The sequence below is a fragment of the Crocodylus siamensis genome, chromosome 15 (genome assembly GCF_052110815.1).
Source record: "Crocodylus siamensis isolate JL-2025a chromosome 15, ASM5211081v1, whole genome shotgun sequence".
In the NCBI taxonomy this organism is placed as follows: Eukaryota; Metazoa; Chordata; order Crocodylia; family Crocodylidae; genus Crocodylus; species Crocodylus siamensis.
The window spans coordinates 25,792,932-25,811,848 of NC_143409.1; the positions used below are offsets into that span (position 1 = coordinate 25,792,932).

The window sequence follows — 18,917 nt, forward strand, 5'->3', positions numbered from 1 at the left end:
CAGAGAAGGTTTTGCCATCAGTGATTCTGGGTTTGCTGTAGAGGACCTCCCCCCCTGCCACTTCTTGATCTACCGCTGGAGGCTAGGGGATGCCTGCCCTTCTCATCGATTGGCCAGGGAACTCCATGCTTCTGGACTAGCTGCTGAGGGCATGCCAATGGTTCTCTGAAGTGTCACTGTTTTGTTGCTATCTGAATTCCTGTGATTTCTTTGAGTACTTGCTGGCTTTTGCCTCTCCACAGAAGGTGAAAAAGTCTAAGGCATGTTTCTAGCTGGTGGACAACAGGCACCCTTGATGATACAAAGAAGTTGTAAAGACAAAGGGTTAAAGTAGGATCACAGGTTCTTCATCCCTGGAATGCCTGAGCAGAAAGAGAGCAGAATATGACTGCAGGTTATTGTTTAGAAGTCGGTGGTCACATCTGGACACTGACTGCAGTGCAGAAGAAGTCAAAAAAGTAGCTAGAGTAACCTGCCCAAAGAGGGTGCAAAGGAGGGTGGAAAAACAGTGAGTAGACCAAGTGATTAACTAAGGAAGAAGCCAATGCCATAGGAAAACCTGATGATTTTGCCCTCATGGGCACATCCAGAAGTACATGCACGTGTGGTATGTGGTGCCCCAGGCCCCATCTGCGGCACCACAAACTGTAGGCACCACATATGCAGGTGATTGCTACTGCACTAATTTACAGCACGGGGGGGGGGGTTGACGACTCTGGGAGATCCCCATGTCAAAAAAAGCCTGTGCCTGAAAAAGCAGGGTGGCACAAATGGTGGCTATATGCGCCACCCAAAACCAGAGCCTGGCTAGCCAAATCCATGCTCTGGCTGCTGGCCAGGCTCTGCGTGCAGGATCACTGCCACTGGAGCCCCAAAAAGCCCCCAGGATTCCAGGTAAGGCTGCTGGAGCCAGCCTAGGTGCTGGTCCCAGCCTCTCCTACCCCCCTGGGGCAACTTGCCATGTACTAGAGCACATGTGCATGAGCAGTCCTTGAAGACAAGTAGCAGCACAACTATGTGCCACTGCTATATGTTCCCAGGGAAACATGTGCATGTCATCTGGACGTGCCCCATTTGTCCAAAGGAACATGTGTCACTCTTGGTGTAGGACTAAGTGTTCTATCACGTGTCAGGTGAAGGACTACCTCACTCTACATGATTTAAACCATTCTTGCATCCAAGTCCTTTGAGATCTACAGTATCATTTCAACAACAACAGTAAAAGTATCTTAGTGAATTAAGCCACACAGAAGGCATTTTCTATGCAGTGTGATGCAGGGAAGGAAAAAAGGCCCTCACCACATTCAAGCATTAGTCGTTACAGAAAGTACATCAATTACTAAGCAGAAACAGTTCTGGGGACAATCACTACTAAGTTCAGATGGAAAAGGAATAGGTTAATACCATCAAGTTAACTCTACCATTTCAGAAAACTGTAGGACATGCCAAACCAGTCTCTGTAAAGAAGCTTGTAGGAGGTGATGCAAGGTCCTTTTTCCCTTCCCAACACTCTTCAGTGGTGATGGAATCTGCCCTTCAGATTAGTGAGATATTCACTTTGAATCTGCAGTTACAACATTTATAAATCAGGATTGTATGTTGAGCTATGAACTCTAACAGGCATTTAAATTGCCACATTGTGTCCAGTATCACTGCATCACATGCAGTATCATTCTAAGCATGCCTATATATATGGTTGACATTCATCTAAAAAGATTTTTTTCCAGAAATATAGTAGAATTTTGAGAGACAGATAGGGTCTATCACAGATTTCATGCAAAATTACTATGAGATGAAAATGTCTATAGCTACAAATACCTGGTTTTAATTCACAATGCAAAGTGTTCACAATTTTGCTGCCTCAACTACTCTACGACATTTACACAGGATATTAAAAGCTACCAAATCAGAATCACAAATTTGACTTAAAAGAAGTCAAATTCCTCAAGTACTTATATACCATCCTCTTTAAAGTCATATCTAATAATCTGCCCTCACCCTAGTTCATAGTCAACAACTATTCTGGGTAAACACATCCTGTTATTCTTTTGTTCCACTTACATAAATCAAGAATCAGCTAGCCAAAGCTGAATTAAAGGATATTATAACAATGACAACAGTGCTTTAGTTATCAGAAACACAAGAGACTATCCACTGGAGTTATTATGAATTAAGATCTTTACAACAATTATATATTCATTACAGGAATTGAGAAGCAGGAAGTGGGCTGTTGTGTCTCCTTTGCAGACAAAAACATGCCTTTCACTTCGACAACCTAGGCTTTAATAAGCCATATAAATCAGTAAAGTATTTGCTTTTTCATACAAGTCAAAGAACATCCTTGACATTTTCCATTTAAAGAAAAAAATACTGTTCTGCTTCTTTCAAATTTGAATACAGCTCTTCTGCACTGGGATGCTCAGTAACCCAAAAATTAGATATGGCAGTGTTTTCTAACTTTTGGGGGTTATGCCCCACAGCAGTCAAATAAGCCACTCTTGGCTGAAGTAGGGGGCACAAGTCCCCCCTAAGAACTTTGTCTACAACCTGCCCAGGGGTGCACTATGCAATTTGAGAAATGGTGACTTAGTGTCACAATACTTCACACTGAAAGTGGTAAATAAGTGGCATTTACTCAAGTGTTAAACAGTTTATACACCTCACATGATAAGAGAATGTTTCAAAGAAAAAAAAAACTGACCGACTGATCCACCTCTTCCATTAAGGTAATTAAGGGGAAGAGTTGAACATGCTCTTTAAATTTCCCCTCAGGCAGTCCCCAGGAAAAAATACTAACATTGCTTGGTGTTTAAAATTAAAATGGTAGAATCTATGACAACAGATGTCTTCTTTGTACACCATAAAGAAACAAAAAGGTCACTGGGTCAATTTTTTAATAAGTCTTAATAGATTACACCAAAACCTGAAAGCAGATGCACAGGTGACCCTAGCCACAATTCAACCAAATCCTCTTACTCTAGGGAGGAAGAAATAAAATATACGACTTAAACAGTGGTGCCCAACATTTCAGCACCACAAGCTGGGTGAGCAGTACCAGGACAGTCTGTAGCTCGGCCACAGGCCTGATCCCACTGAGCAGAGCTTGGAATTTGGCAATGAAGGAGCAGTGACTGTGTTAAGTGCCTCTGTTCCACCACTGCCAAATTTCCAGACCCACAGGGAGCCCCATAGGCCAGATGACATAGCTTCGCAAGGCAGACCCAATACTGAAAAAGTGTAAGTTTTCATGGCACACTTCCATCACTCTCCTGACACACTAATGTGCTGCAGACTACTTTGTGAATCACTGAGTTAATGTGGGCACTGCCATGATTTAACCACTCCCAGGCTACATGTGGCATGTATGTCACCATTTGGACAGCCCTGCTCTGACCATAGCTGACAACTGGTGTCAGCCAGGAGTTCAACTGAATCACCATTAAAAGTGGTGGGATTTTTTTTTTTTTATTTCACCACAGAAGAGATGGCTACTGAGACCTTGTTTACACAAAGGATTTCTGTTAATTTTTCCACCTTTTGAAGTACTACTACAGCAACACATTTTTAAAATGATACTCGTGTCTACAATGAACACAGCTAAACAATACATGGCATACAAGTGGCTACCTGGAGCCTTCCTTATACTATAGCTCAATTGCTAAAGGAAAACTTACCAAAAAGCTCCGAAGTAGATTCAACCTAACCTTAAGAAGCCTCCCACTAACCACGTGACATGTGGGTCAAATGACATCTCATTCCATAAAACTGAGAGAGAACTCAGAGCACAGGACAAAGTAAAACAAAGTCAAACTAAAAACTCAGGTGAGGGAGTTAAAAAAAAAATAATGCTATGTTAGGTATAATTTGGCAAGAAGTCCTCTACTTAAAAAAAAAAAAAAAAAAAGGTGCAATTTCAAGTTAGAGACTTTGGGTCTAAGTCTTGGCATCAGACACCTTTGAGGTAAACAGACTGCTCCAACTTCTATTTGAGCCTAATTTGCATAAAATGAACTAGAGGTGCACCGATACATCAGTCCGATATCGACTCGGCACCAACACAAAGAAAATTGGCCCCATGCAGCTGATAACTTGGCCAATAAACGCCCATGAGTGCGCACAGCCGCAGAGCAGCATGCAGGCAGCAAGGAGCAGAGCTGTGTACAATTGATAAGTCTGGTGTGGTGGAAGGGGAGGGGGGAAAGAAGGGCATGGGGGGCAGAGGTTGGGTAGGGCAGGTGCGGGATGGAGCCGCAGATCGTCTGGGGGAGGTACATGTGCCCCCCGATCTGTGCCGGCAGGGTAAGCGGGCTGCAGCTGCAGGCTGGAATGGGTTGCGCCAGACTCGTCTCAGTGGGGGTTGGGCTCAGGTGGGCGGCAACAGCGCTGGAGGGGGCTATGAGGGAGGGCTACAGCTACCCAAATTTTGCTGTAGCCACCTTCCAGCACTGCCACCACCCACCCTGGGCACAGACCCCACCAAGAAGAGCCCTGTGCAGCCCTGGCTCCAGCCCAACCACCCCACCTTGTGCAGGTCCAGGGGTACACGTTCCCTACCCCACATAGCCTCCCGAGTTGCGTGTAACAGTAGGAACCCCCCCCCCCAGATGAACCATGGCTCTGTCCTGTACCCTGCCCCACATAGCTGGGCAGCATCTGCCCCTACCCTACAGCCTCCTTCACCATGGGAGGCGTTGACACCCCCTCCCCTCCCCATGCCCTTTCCACCACAACAGACTTACTAGCTGCACGCAACTATATCAGAAATTGGATTGGTATCAGCTGATGCGGCGCCTTACAAATTGGCTATTGATATCAGCCCCCAAAATCTCCATCAGAGCACCTCTAAAATGAACTTTCCCACCCAGGAGAACTTATAACATCTTTCAATTCTCATGTGCAATATGAAGTTTCACTTCTACCTAGGAGAAATTTTACAGTCATTGCATTCTCACAAGGAAGGGTGCATGAACCTGAAAGCTTGCAAATAAAGGGGTTTTTTTTGCGACTATCTAGTTGGTCTAATAAAGCATATTGCCTCTACCAAGAGTTCTAACTTCATTTGAAGGAAAGCCCTTCTAATAAGAGTTGCCCTTTTGTACTATTCTGAAATAATTCTTCTGTAATGGATCCTAAGAAAAAATGCCATCCCTACGCTCCCTGAAGGCCTCTCTACCCAGACCTGAGTTTGCTTAGCTTGCAAGCTATGAACAAGCTATGACACTACTGACAGCTTTCCTGTTGGTTCACAGAGTAATGGTAATGTCAATATTACCTAGGTTGGTTACCTTTTACCTGCTTATGACTTCCTCACCTATAAGAAAGACAAGAGCTTTTTCAAAATAAGTACAAGTATTTTCTGACTGTCCACATAACACAGAAGTGGACTGAATAAACATCAAGCATAACAGCACTGAGGAGATCACAGGACTGGAGTTGAAAATAAAAGAAATTAACTGCCTCAGGGTTAGACAAAGAAGGAGCTGGAAAGAAAAGAATTATTCTGCTAATAAGAAGTAAAGGAAACCTAGCTGATATCAGCTATAGAAATAATGAACTGAGAAGCTTGATCTCCGTTTAACAGGTCCCTGGAAAAAGAACATAGGGGTTTTCTTGTTTTTTCAGGGAGTGGAGGGGGGAGGCAACAGAGACACTTTAGCTTGCTGGCAACAGACCAAATAAGCATAAACCAAACGGCCTAGAAGCGTGTGCTAAAGAATATAAGGAAGTTAGATGAGAAGACTTTCCAGAACTCACAAAGCCAGATGTTCACAAAAAAAATCCTGTGGGACTTGCAACAGCTTTCAGTTAAGGGCTATCCTCTGGAAAGCAAAAACAAGATCTAAAAACATGAAAAATATGGAAGCAGGAAGTGTATTTTTGTTCACAAGTGCCTATTACTAGTTTGATCCCTGAAATGAAACAGGGAAAGGCCAAAAGTTGGCAGCCTAAGCACCGTCTAGGAATGCTAAACTCAATTTCTATTTTCAGGATCCTTAAACCCTCTGAGAACAGCAGACAAACAGAAGTGTTTTTATTTAAAAGAAATCAGGAAAGGCTGGCAACATAACAATTTTGGCTTATGGTTTTTTTTTAACTACATATACAATTTCATTTTATTATTCCCCCCCTAAGATCTTCCAATAGAAAGGAAGGTAAGTATTCTTGAAAAGAGATTTCTTGTCATTCTGCACGAGCTGCTTTGTAGCCCCTAGAAATGGTCTTTTCTAGTTCTGTAAAATGACAATACTTTTATCTTGCAAAGTATAAAATCTCAAATGTGAATATAGAAGTGAAAAGTTGTTCCTAAGTATAAAATGTTAGTTACAAAAGTTGAGCACTGAGGTAATACAGCTACCTCCTTCTTCAGTTTTTAGGAGAGGCCTGTTTTATGGCTGCTTTTAGAACATGCTGAACCTATTAGGATGGAAGATGCAAGATGACTGAAGTGACTCAACAAGAGCAAGTTCTTGACCCAAAAAATAATCTTAAACAGCTCTCAATGTCAATGAAGGTGAACTTTTGCTGGTCCCCTGAAGAAAGTCCCACAGTCAAGAACACTTGTCCCAGCATTCACATTTATAGGGGGGAAAGGAGGGGGAAATCAACAGAATCACCACTACCTTTGTAGGCAGAGGCAGTCCAAGACTTAGAACAGCACTCTGACATAGGTAAGCCTTGAGCACATTTAATAAACTCAGTTACCAACCACTTCACTGTCCAGCCCTGACTCTTCCTTTGTGCATTAGCTAATGCTCCCAAGTGATTTTATTTTTAAATGGCTACAGGCAAGGAACAGTGTAAAAGGAAGTCAGTCTTGTAGGTGGGTTATGCACTTTAAAGTAATTCCTTTCTTTAGCTCAACGTTTAACTGGAATGAGACATTACTCCATATGATTTCTTACGCTATTGTGTTATACCTTAGCAAGAGAATGATTTGTTCATTTGAGTTTCTCTTGTAAACTGTTTACTGAAACATTAAGTAAATACAAGAAGAAAAAAAGACGAAGGTTTTGGAAACCACAGATACTGAATACAGAAAGGAACACTAAAAAAGATTATAAAATATGCAATGCTCATTATTCAAAAGCTAAGAATTTCCAACATTAAAATAGCCTGTGCAACTTTATTTTTGTTCTCCAGCACACATGAATTATTATAATATTTAATGACATGATAACGTTACTTCTTCAGCAAGACCCCTGCTTTAAATAGCACACAGCATGAATAATACTTAATGAACAAGCTAGACAATATTGTTTTCTCCTCATTGTTCAAAGCATGGCCCCAAGCCTTATTTAATGCACTTTATTCAAACCCTCTTTTGAATATGGAATTATTTACCTTACAGGATTATTTACCTGGTGCTCATCATTTTACCACATTTCACAAATGTTAATTTCATCTTTGTGAAACCCTGTCCAGTGAGGAGGTGATATTAACGCTATTTTAGAAGATGAGGAATTGAGCACTGGAAGTTAAGTTTAAGAAGTAGAGGTGCACCGATAAAGATTTTCTTGACTGATACTAATTAAACCAGCCATATCAGCTGATACCTATCCAATAGCTGATTTACATGAATGCAGCCCGGCAGCTTGGAGAGCACACCCTGCCAGTAAGTCTGCAGGGGGTAAGGGGTGCAGAGGAGGCAAATCAAGGCTCCCACAGTGAGGCAAGAAGTGGGGCTGGGGCAGAGGCAGGCACTACCCAGCTGGGGCAGTAGATGTGATCTGGGTGCCAGGAGCAAGACAGAGCTGCAGGCAGTGAAGGGGATGGGGAGGAAGGCAGTTCCCCACTGCTGTGCACACCCCCAAGGGAGGCATGGAGGACACATGTCCCCTCCAGATGCGTGTGAAGGGTGAGGGTGGGCTGCCCACTGCGGGCTTGGGGCCAGCTGCACCTCCCTCTTCCTGGCAGGGGGCTGGGCCAGGGCTGTGCTGGGGGGTGTGGGGGGTGCAGGGGTGGGGCAGGCTCAGCTGCAGCAAAGCAGAGTGCCCAGAGCAATGGAGGCATTGGGGGAAAAGTTGGGTTGCAGGGCTATAGCTACCCCAAAATTCCCTGTAGCCCCCCTCCCCCAAGAAGCCACCCCACCCAGTGCTGCCACTCACCCTGCACAGCTGAGCCCACCCTGCCCCAAGCACAGCCCCAGCCCAGCCCAGCCACCCCGCCCCTCCCCTGCCCCACAGAGAAGAGGCTAGTGCAGCTCCTGGCCTTGAGCCCACAGCAGGCGGTCCACCCTCACCCTGTGCACATGTCTCCCTCAGGGGTGCATGCAGTGGTGGGAAGCCACTCCCCCTTCCCACTGTGACCCCTGGACGAGCTGCCTGCAACTGTCACATGTCCTGCTCTGGGGCCCCATTCACTGCCCTGGCTGGGCAGCACTTGCCCCAGCCCCACTCCCTCCCTCACCATGGGGGCCTTGATCTGTGCCCCCCACACCCCAACCCCCCACAACAGACTTACCAGCTGGACACTGTGCTCCATGCTGCCGGGCTGTGCTCCTGGCCATCTGCATGCTGCACTGTGGCTGTTTGCATGCACAGGGGTTTTATCCGCAACATTACTGGCCACATCAGCCAAGAAATGTTGATTGCCAATAATGTTAATTTTCCTGCTATCGGTGCCAATCCAGTATGCAACTGATGCATCAGTGCACCTCTAATAAGAAGTATCCACTAATTTGGACTGCCCAATTCATAGCACTTGATATATTCAAAGTACAGCCCTTTGTGTTGAGCACATAGCGTTACTGAAAGTTAAGACTTCAGGGTTGTAAGTCAAACACACAGAAAATGAGATACATGATATTGGTAAACATCTACAAGAAGTCTGATGTAAATTACATGCTTCTAACCACATAAGCAATCTGCAGCAAAGGCAGAAACAGAATCCAATATGCCAACACAGCATTCAACTGCCTTAAACATAAAGATATCCTTTCTCTTAAGAGGAAAGGCAGGTGCCTGCCAGCACTGGGAGAAGGTGGCCAGGGTGGGGGGGGGGCATGTGGGTTAGGAACCAACAGGGCCAGGGGGGGTGTGGGTTGGGACAAGCCAGTGATCTTTGCAAATGGGTCTCAGTATGAAAAAAGGTTGAGAACCACTGATCTAGAGCACTGTGTCCAGTTTTGACCCCCTGACTTCAAGCATATATTAAAAAGCCAAGTGGAGAGCAACAATGATTAGAGGTCTGGGAAACACGAAGACAGGCTAAAGACAACAGGTGTATTTGGTTTGGAGAAGAGAAGACTGAGCGGGGACTTGACAGCAGTCTTCAGCTACCTGAAGGGTTATTATGAAGATGATTGAAATAGGCTATTCTCAGTGACTATAAGGGAAAAGACTAGAAGCAATGGCCTCAAACTGCAGCAGAGGAAATTTAGATGGTAGATTTGGAAGACCTTCCTCATTATGAGGGTGGTTAACTATTGGCACAGGCTACCTAGAGAGTAATGGAATCTCTATGCCTGAAAATGTTTAAGATCAGGTTAGGCAGACACTTGGCTGGGATGGCTTAGCCAGTAGCTAGACTAGATTATCTCCTGAGGTCCCTCCTAGCCCTACTTTCCTCTGACTCTCCCTCTCTCCCATCTCCTCATCTGATATCAGTTACCTTTTCTTTCCTCCTCACCCACAGTCACTTGCCTCCTACTCTCCCTCACCACATTTACTTTGTTTCCTAGTATCAGACCTCACCACTACCAGCCCTAGTCTCCTCGAGCTCCCACACATGCTACCATCCAACTCCTTAACCTAAATTATTTCTTTCCCCTTTCACAGTCCAGCTTTTGTCCCTTCTACATTATAGCCATACAGACAGTTTCCATTCTTCCAGGTATCCAGGCAGCAAGGCAGAAGAAAGTGAGTCATAAGCAAATCCCTTGACCAGGGTTGGAACATGCTTATTCTCCATGGGGAGAGCACACAGACAATGACATATCGAAGGTGTGAAAGGGTAAGCAAAGAATCTTCAGGCTCCTGCCCCACAGCTGCCTCCTGGTCCAGGGACCAGTGAGGCTTCCACACAGGCGGGGCCGCCTGGCTTGGTTCCTGGGGCCGGGGGGTGGGGATGTGGGAGCAGGGGCTTCTCTCACCTGTCCCACCTGTGCCAGGGTTGTGGCACTGGAGGGTCAGGTGAGAGAGCTCCAGGCGGAGGTGAGCAGGCTCCGGGGGATCAGGGCCATGGAGGATGAGACTGATGGGTACTTTCTGTCTTTGCAGGGCCCGTCCCCTCAAGCTGTCACCACCCAGGAGTCTGCAGGAGATGAATGGAGGATGGTCACCTCCAGGGCCAGGCAGTGTCGCAGGTGGCGCGCAGCTGCATTAACTGTCACCCTAGTACAACTGGGGAACAGATATGTGGCCCTGGCAGCACTAGAGGAGACTGTGTGTGAGGAAGGGAGGAAGCCATGCTCTCATCCAACAAGCCGGCATCTGTACCACCTGAGCATCATCCAGTGCCCCAGAGGAAGAGACGGCGGGTCATCGTCATAAGGGACTCCCTCCTCAGAGGAACGGAGGGACCCATCCGCTGCACAGACCCCAATGTGAGAGAAGCATACCGTCTCTCAGGAGCCAAGATTGGGGACATCACAAGGAAGATCACTGACCTCATCTGGCCTTCCGACTACTATCCTATGGTCCTCATCCACATGGGAACCTATGATATGGCCCGGAGTAGTCTGGACCAGATCACGGATGACTACGTGGTTCTGGGGCCCATGCTTAGAGAGTTGGGGGCCCAGGTGGTCTTTTCATCCCTCCTCCCGGTAAGTGAAGGCCATCAGTGGCAAAGCACCTGCATCTGTGAGATGAACTGGCGCCTCTGGCGTTGGTGTCATCATGCCGGATTTGGCTTCCTGGACCACGACCCGCACTTCAGAGCAGAGGGCGTCCTGGGGTGTGATGGTCTCCATCTCTCCCCCAAAGGTAAGAGGTTTTTTTTTTACAGGCTAGTTGACTTCCTCCGGCAGGCTTTAAACTAAGTTCATTGGGGGATGGGGATCCACAGGAGCAAGAGATAAATCAACCAGGTGTAGGACCTGCCCAGGTAAGGGCTCGGGTATATACCTAGGAACCAGTTGCGCCTCAGGAAGAGGAGGTGCCCAGGGCTCCCACAGGGGGATTAAGGTGTCTCTTCACTAATGCAAGAAGCATGGGGAACAAGCAGGAGGAGCTTGCTCTCCTGCTTGCAAGTAGTTAAAATCAACCTGGTTGGCCTAGTGGAGACATGGCGGGATGAAACTTATGACTGGGCAGTAGACATAGAGGGCTATAGGATGTTTAGAAGAGACAGGAAGTGGAAAAAGGGTGGGGGGTGGTTGTGCAGACTGTTCCAGACCTTGGGGGCTCGGACAGTAAAGAAATTCTTCCTTATGTCCAGCCTGAAACGGTCTTGCAGGAGTTTGTGACCATTCGACCTAGTCATCCCTTGGGGCGCTCTGGTGAACAAACGTTCCCCCAGATCCTGGTGGTCACCCCTGATAAACTTATAGGTGGCCATCAGATCACCCCTGAGCCTACGCTTTTCCAGGCTAAAGAGTCCCATGTCTCTCAGCCTGTCATCGTAAGATCTGTTTTCCTGACCTCTGATCATGCACGTGGCTCTCCTCTGGACTCTCTCAAGCTTCTCCACATCCTTTTTGAATTGTGGAGCCCAAACCTAGACGCAGTACTCCAGCTGCGGCCTCACCAAGGCCGAGTACGAGGGGAGAATGACGTCCCGGGATTTGCTCGAGAAGCATCTATGGATGCACGCCAGCCTTTTGGTCGCTTTACTAGCCGCAGCATCGCATTGCAGGCTCATGTTCATCTTGTGGTCAATGATGACCCCCAAGTCTTTTTCTTCTATAGTGCTAACCAACGTAGCACTGCCGAGCCTATAAGGGTGCTGCAGGTTTTTCCTCCCAAGGTGGAGAACCTTGCATTTTTCGGTGTTAAACACCATCAGGTTCTCGTCTGCCCATTTGCTGAGCTTGTCCAGGTCAGCCTGGATCACCCGCCTATCTTCTGGCGTGGATGCTTTGCCCCAAAGTTTGGTGTCATCGGCGAACTTAGCCAGTCCACTCCCGACTCCAATGTCCACATCGTTAATGAAGATGTTGAACAGTATGGGTCCCAGGACAGAGCCTTGAGGGACCCCACTGATCACAGGGCACCATGATGAGTGACTGCCATCAAACACAACCCTCTGGGTACGACCACGAAGCCAATTTCCCAGCCAGCAGATCATGGTGGAGCCAAGACCACAACTGGCCAGTTTGGCCAAGAGGTGATCGTGGGATACCAGATCAAAAGCTTTTTTGAAGTCAAGATATATGACGTCAATCTCTTCTCCCTCGTCCAGGTGATAGGTCACCTGGTCATAGAAGGAAATGAGATTGGTCAAACAAGACCTATCCGCAACAAACCCGTGCTGGCTGTCCCTTAGAATGTTAGCCTGGGCCAGTCCCTCAAGGATGGCCTCCTTAATAAACTTTTCTAGGATCTTCCCCAGGATACAAGTCAGGCTAACGGGCCTGTAGTTAGCCGGATCCGCTCTCCTCCCTTTCTTGAAGATCGGCACCACATTGGCCTTCTTCCAGTCTTCGGGCACTACACCAGAGCGCCAGGAGTTTTCAAAGATCCGTGCCAGGGGCTGGGCTATGACGCTCGCCAGCTCCTTGAGTACCCTGGGGTGCAGATTATCAGGGCCAGCTGACTTGAAGGTATCCAGCTTCTCAAGGTGTTCCTTCACCAGGTCAGCATTGATGGAGGGTAGGGGATCCCCCTCACCCAGATCTCCCTGTCCCATAGCAGGCATGGGCATCCTGTGTGACTGATGAAAGACTGACGCAAAGTACCTATTTAATAGGTTGGCTTTTTCCTGGGCATCAGTTGTCCCATCTGGTTTAGCAGGGGTCCAACATTGCCCTTGCTTTTCCTCTGGCTCCCCACATATCTGAAAAAGGACTTTTTGTTGTCCTTGATGCCTGAAGCTAGTTGGAGTTCAGTTGCAGCCTTGGCTTTCCTGGTTTGGTCCTTGCAGGACCGGACCAGCGTGGAGTAATCCTCCTTGGAGGTGAATCCCGTCCTCCATCCTTTGTAGGCTTTCCTTTTTAGCCACAGTAGGTCCGCTAGGTCTCTGGAGAGCCAGGGGGGCTGCTGTGCCTTCTTGCTGCCTTTCCTCCGTGTTGGAATAGATTTAGCTTGTGCATTGAGGATCGCTTCCTTGAGAAGCAACCACTCTTCTTGAACTCCCATCTCCCTGGGGTCATGGTCCCTGAGGGCCTGACCGACAAGCCTCTTCAGCTTGTCAAAGTCAGCTTTTCTGAAGTCAAGGACTTCTGTGTTGCTGACTGACTTGCCAGCTTTACGGCGGATGGTGAAGGTGATCAGCTCGTGGTCGCTGTCACCCAACTTCCCATCGATCACTAGGTCGCTGATTAGGTCGTCCCCCGTAGCCAGTACCAAGTCAAGCGGCGCTTTGCCTCTCGTTGGCCCATAGACTTCTTGAGTCAGGTAGAGGTCATCCACGCACGAGAGAAAGCTTTGCGCCCGCTCAGATTTAGCTGAGCGATCTTCCCACGAGATGTCCGGGTAATTGAAGTCACCCATGACAACCAAGGTCCTGGAATGGGACCAGAAGAAGGCTTAACTGAGACCCTGCGGGTCAAACTTCAAGGAGAGGAGGGGGAAAGGGATCTGGTGGTAGGGGTTTACTACAGGCCACCACGTCAGGAGGAAGAGCTGGATCTGGAATTCTCCAGGCAGCTGGGGGAGGCCTTGCGTGCAAAGGATGTTGTGGTCATGGGGGATATGAATTACCCTGACATCAACTGGGAGGAGCAGTCGGCCAGGTCTAGCCACTCACAAAGGTTCCTGACTTGCCTACAGGACCTACACCTTGTGCAGGAGGTATTTGTCCCCACTAGGGAAAACTCCATACTGGATCTGGTGTTAGCCTCTGGGGACGACCTGGTAGGAGAAGTGCTAGTACAAGGGAGGCTAGGGGACAGTGATCATAAAATGATTCAGTTTGCTAGTCAGAGAAAGGTAGGGAGGGTAACTAGCACAGCACAAATCCTTGACTTTAGGAAAGCCAACTTCGATGTGCTCAGGGCAGTAGTAAGGGAGGCACTCAGAGCCCAGGGTGTAGCTAGTATGGGGGTCCAGGAAAGGTGGTCCTTCCTCAAGAAGGCTATCCTTGGGGTGCAGCAGGACAGAATTCCTCTGCACAGGAAGGTGGGAAAAGGGTCCAAGAAACCTTCATGGCTTAGCGTGGATATCCAGGCTGGCCTGAAGGCAAAAAAAAAAAAGTGTACTGGTGGTGGAAGCAGGGGGCAGGGACCAAGGAGGAGTACACCTCCCTGACCCAAGCTTGTAGGGATTTGGTGAGGAAGGCTAAAGCAGCACTGGAGCTTAGATTAGCTTCTGGAGTTAAGGATAACAAAAAGTCCTTTTTCAAGTACATAGGCAGCAAGAAGAAGTCTCAGGGTAACACTGGACCCCTACGAGGAGGGGCAGGGCAGTTGGTGACGGACGCACGAGAGAAGGCAGAACTCTTTAACAAGTTCTTTGTCTCTGTGTTCCTGTCGCTGACAATGGGGTGCTCCCAGATGACAGCGCAGAGAAGCCCGAGAAGGATGCGAGTCCCCAACTGTTAATTCAGACCTAGTTAAGGACTACCTGGAGGGATTAGATGTGCCCAAGCCAGCAGGCCCAGATGACCTTCATTCACTGGTGCTGAGGAAATTGGCTGGTGTCATTGCAGAGCCATTGGCACGGCTGTTCGAGGACTCCTGGTGCCCTAAGGACTGGAAAAGGCCCAATGTGGTCCCTATTTTCAAGAAGGGGAGGAAGGAAGAGCCTGGCAATTTCAGGCCAGTCAGCCTCACTTCTATCCTGGGGAAGGTCTTTGAAAAAATTATCAAGGGCCACAGAGAGCCCTGCAGGGGAAGTGATGTTGAGGGGTAACCAGCATGGGTTCGTGCAAAGCTGATCCTGCCCAACTAACCCGGTCTCTTTCTAAGACCAGGTAACAAAGAGCTTAGATGGGAAGGAGGAAGTTGATGTCATCTTCTTGGACTTCCAGAAGGCCTTTGATACAGTGTCCCACCCAATTCTGGTGGGAAAGCTGAGGGACTACGGCACTGACAAATGCACAGTCACATGGGTGGCAAACTGGCTCCAGGGGTGAACCCAGAGGGTGGTGGTGGATGGGTTGATGTCGACCTGGGAGGGTGTGGGCAGCGGAGTCTCCCAGGGCTCAGTCCTTGGGCCAGTGCTGTTCAACATCTTCATTAGTGACCTGGACGAGGGTGTGGAAAGCACCCTGTTCAAGTTCGCTGATGTGGGGTAAAGCTGTGGGGTAAAGCGAATATACCAGCAGGCAGGGACCGCATCCAGGCAGACCTGGATACGTTGGAGAAGTGGGCGGATCTGAACAGGATGCGGTTCAACAAGGACAAGTGCAGAGTGCTGCACCTGGGGCGAGGGACCGAGCATTATCGTTATAGGTTAGGGGCTGACCCTCTCAGCAGCACAGAGGCAGAGAGGGATCTTAGAGTCAGGATTGACTCCACGATGAATACGAGTCGCCAATGCGACGAAGCAATAGGCAGAGCCAACCGCACCCTGTCATACATCAACAGGGGCATCACTAACAGGTCCAGAGAGGTTTTGCTCCCACTCTACGTGGTGCTGGTCAGGCCACAGCTGGAGTACTGAGTCCAGTTCTGGGCATCGCACCTGAAGAAGGACGTGGAAAACCTGGAGACGGTCCAGAGGAGGGCCACTCGTATGGTTGAGGGCCTCTGTGGCCAGCCCTATGAGGAGAGGCTGAGGGACCTGAATCTCTTCAGTCTCCGCAAGAGGAGATTGAGGGGGGATCTTGTGGCTGCCTACAACCTTATCAGGGGCCAGCAGCAGGGACTCGGGGACAGTCTGTTCACCAGGGCCCCCCTTGGAGTCACCAGGAACAATGGCCACAAGCTGAAGGAGGATAGGTTTAGGTTAGATATTAGGAAGAACTACTTCACTGTAAGGGTGGCCAGAGCCTGGAATAGGTGGTGCTCTCACCTTCCCTGGAAATCTTCAAGAGGAGACTGGACAGGCACCTGGCTGGGGTCTTATGACCCCTGCCACCCGCAGTGCTCCTTCCTGCCCATGGTAGGGGGTCAGACTCGGTGATCTGTCTAGGTCCCTTCCGACTCACTGATTCTATGATTCTATATTTTCTTCTGCTTAAAAAAAGTAATCAAAGTCTGAGTACACAGTGCACTTCCCAAAGCTTGTCATTTTATCATATTTGGAAGTATTTTCTTAGGGACAGTAAAAGATACCTAGCACAAAGGCCATCCAAATTTTGAATCTGCTCCAAAGCACAGGGACACTTCCACTGTCCAAAGCACCTCAAAATATACTATTGGTAAAATAAATTTTTCTTCAGCTTGATCTTGCACAGTTTTGACTTAACTCTTCTTATACTGATATACGAAATCTATTTTTCCACTGGGAGCATGGTAAAACATTCATCCAAGTGGTTAGTAAGCTCAGTTTTAAGCAACTTAAAACAGTGTAACAGGTAGGGCAAAGTAAACGTAAGAGGTAGTGCTACCAGCTAACAGAATCCCAACCCAGTGGGATTTCTAAGTCTTACAGACACTCAAGGCTACGGAGACTTCCCCAGAAACCGCACACATTTAGAAACCAGACAACTACCACAGTAAACTAAAGCTAACACTTAAACTTTCTGAAAATTACACACTCCTTCAAAGCACAGAAGGCTAGCCCATTTACACAGGCCTGTATCAACAGGATAACAGAAGAGCATTCATTATTCTTGTCACTCTTGGGCAAAGAAAGCATCCTGCAAGGCAACATATCCTGTTGGGTCTCAAACAGCCTTGTAGACACCCCCACAGAACAATTTTCAAATGCAAAAATTAAGTCTCTTTGAATAAAGTTACCAAATTTCCTCTTTGTAACCTTGCATCTCCTCCCTGCTCACATGTAAGAGGAACCTTACATTACATACTTATCCTTACACCTGTGTACACCATGTAGCTACAGACTCCACTTCCAGTTTGCCCAGCACTCAAAGGCTTCCTCTTCCCTTTACTGAACGTAACAAAGAGAGTTACAAAGGTTTGTTGGGAGCTGGCCACGCAACAGGCTACCACAGCCCCTGCAGACAGCCAGCAGCTGCCCCAACAGGCTATCATCTAACCCCAGGGAAGTAAACGCTCACAGACTTGCTACACCACACGCCTGTGACGAGCACAGCGATTAGTCTTCATCAGAAAGGAAGAGGCAGACTCAGGACAGCAGGCGCGGAGCCTTGCGGAGAGAGGCGAAGGGCAAACTCCGACACCAGCCCTTGGACCCTGTCCAGGCAAGCCGGGCCCTCAGGCGGCGGGAGCCCCCGAGCCCACCCCGGCCACGGGCCGCCCCGCGCTTCCTCCTCAGCAGGCGATGAACAGGGGGAACTCAGGCGCTGCCTGAGCCCTGCCAGGAATAACCCGCGGGGGGGGGAGGAGGGGGGGGCACCTCGGGACCCAAGCCGCGCCCCGCCCCTGCGGCATCCCCGCTCGGCCCCGGCCCCGGCCCCGGCCCCTCGCTCGGCTGGGAGACACCGCCCCCCGGCAGGAGAGATCCACCCGCCTCCACCCACGAGGGACCCCGGGAGTGCAGCGGGCGGCCGCGCTCCCACATTGCGGCGGCTCCCTGGGGCCCGGCCTCACCTCGTCCCCCGCCAGCCCCAGCATCAGCGGCTCCACGGGAGAGGCCGCCATGGTGCCTCCGCGCTCGGCACTGCCGGGCACCGGGACCCTCTCGGCCCCGCCCGTCGCCGTGTTGGCCCCGCCCCTCCCGCGCGCAGCGCTGGCCCCGCCCCTTCCCAACGGCAGTCCCTCAGGGGCCTGCGGCGGGCGGAGCCTCGGGGGCAGGGGTTTCGTCGGGCGTCGAGTCTGTTGTTGCAGCAGCTACGTGACTGCGATAAAGCGCGCCGAGCGTCGCGGAGCCACGCATCCGTCCTCAGGCCTGAGCGCAGCGATGTAGGCCAGGGTAGAGCTCTGCCGTTATGGGAGAAGCTTCTCCCAGAGCTATATGGCTCTGGTAAATATGAACCCACCACAGTTGTATCGTGGGTCTTTTAATGTTTTTTTTTGGGGGGGGGTGACCTAAATAGTCGAGGGTTAAAATACAGAGCCACTTCCTTGCAAAAACTTCACACCTCCCAAAAAAGTTGGCCTGCCTAAAGTGTAGGGCCTTGGGCGGTCATCCAGTTTGCCCTCCCTGAAAGCTGCTGCTGTTATCTATCTCCCAAGAAAAGATCCCCAACTAGCCAACAAGCAGAAACTGTGTGTGGCGGGGTGGGAATGGTATGAAATACAAACATTTAGTACAGATGTAGTATAGACTGGGCTCAGGGAACAAAATGAGTGGCTGGATGGTGTAGTTGAAGTCAGACATAGTTTCCACCCCTCTCTCAAGCTATTTGAAAAGCCAGGTGCCCATTCAGTTTGGGTTGAACTGAAAGGGACTGTTTGGAGGGAGTCTGTCTTTAACATGGTTTCCTTAGCTCGTTTTGCATCTGTTCTTCATTCTGTTCTTTGAGGCTGTCTAAGGAGTTGCTTAAGGAATGTAGCTTTCTAACAGACAGGTTAACCAGGAAGCCAAAGAGGAACAATAGCAGGGAAGCCATTAATAATGTTTTTTTCTAGGGACTTTGACCCCTATACTTGCTAACATTCCAGCCTGAGCTGATTTTGTCAGAAAAAAACTACTGTACAAGTTGCCCATGTGGATGCCTTCCAACTGCTAGTTTGAGAATCCAGAGGAAAGACCACGACCTAGCATTTTGGTCCTAGCATTTCTGCACCGAGGACCAACCTGCTTCCGTTATCTTCTCCATCAACAGCAAGATTCCAGAGTCCAACA

At 48.8% G+C, this 18,917-nt stretch overlaps 1 protein-coding gene across 3 annotated transcripts in view; it reads right to left on the reverse strand.

Moving 5' to 3' along the window:
- NEDD4 (NEDD4 E3 ubiquitin protein ligase) overlaps positions 1 to 17,873 on the reverse strand; it is a 124,210-nt gene extending 106,337 nt beyond the window's left edge. Inside the window, exon 1 of one of the 3 annotated variants that reach the window (XM_090028452.1) lies at positions 17,720 to 17,873. In XM_090028452.1, the coding sequence (XP_089884578.1) occupies positions 17,720 to 17,770 (51 nt within the window). In that variant the 5' untranslated portion in view covers positions 17,771 to 17,873. The remainder of the gene's footprint in view (positions 1 to 17,719) is intronic. The other 2 variants (XM_090028453.1, XM_090028456.1) reach the window with 2 other exon arrangements.
- Between the last annotated feature and the right edge of the window lie 1,044 nt (positions 17,874 to 18,917).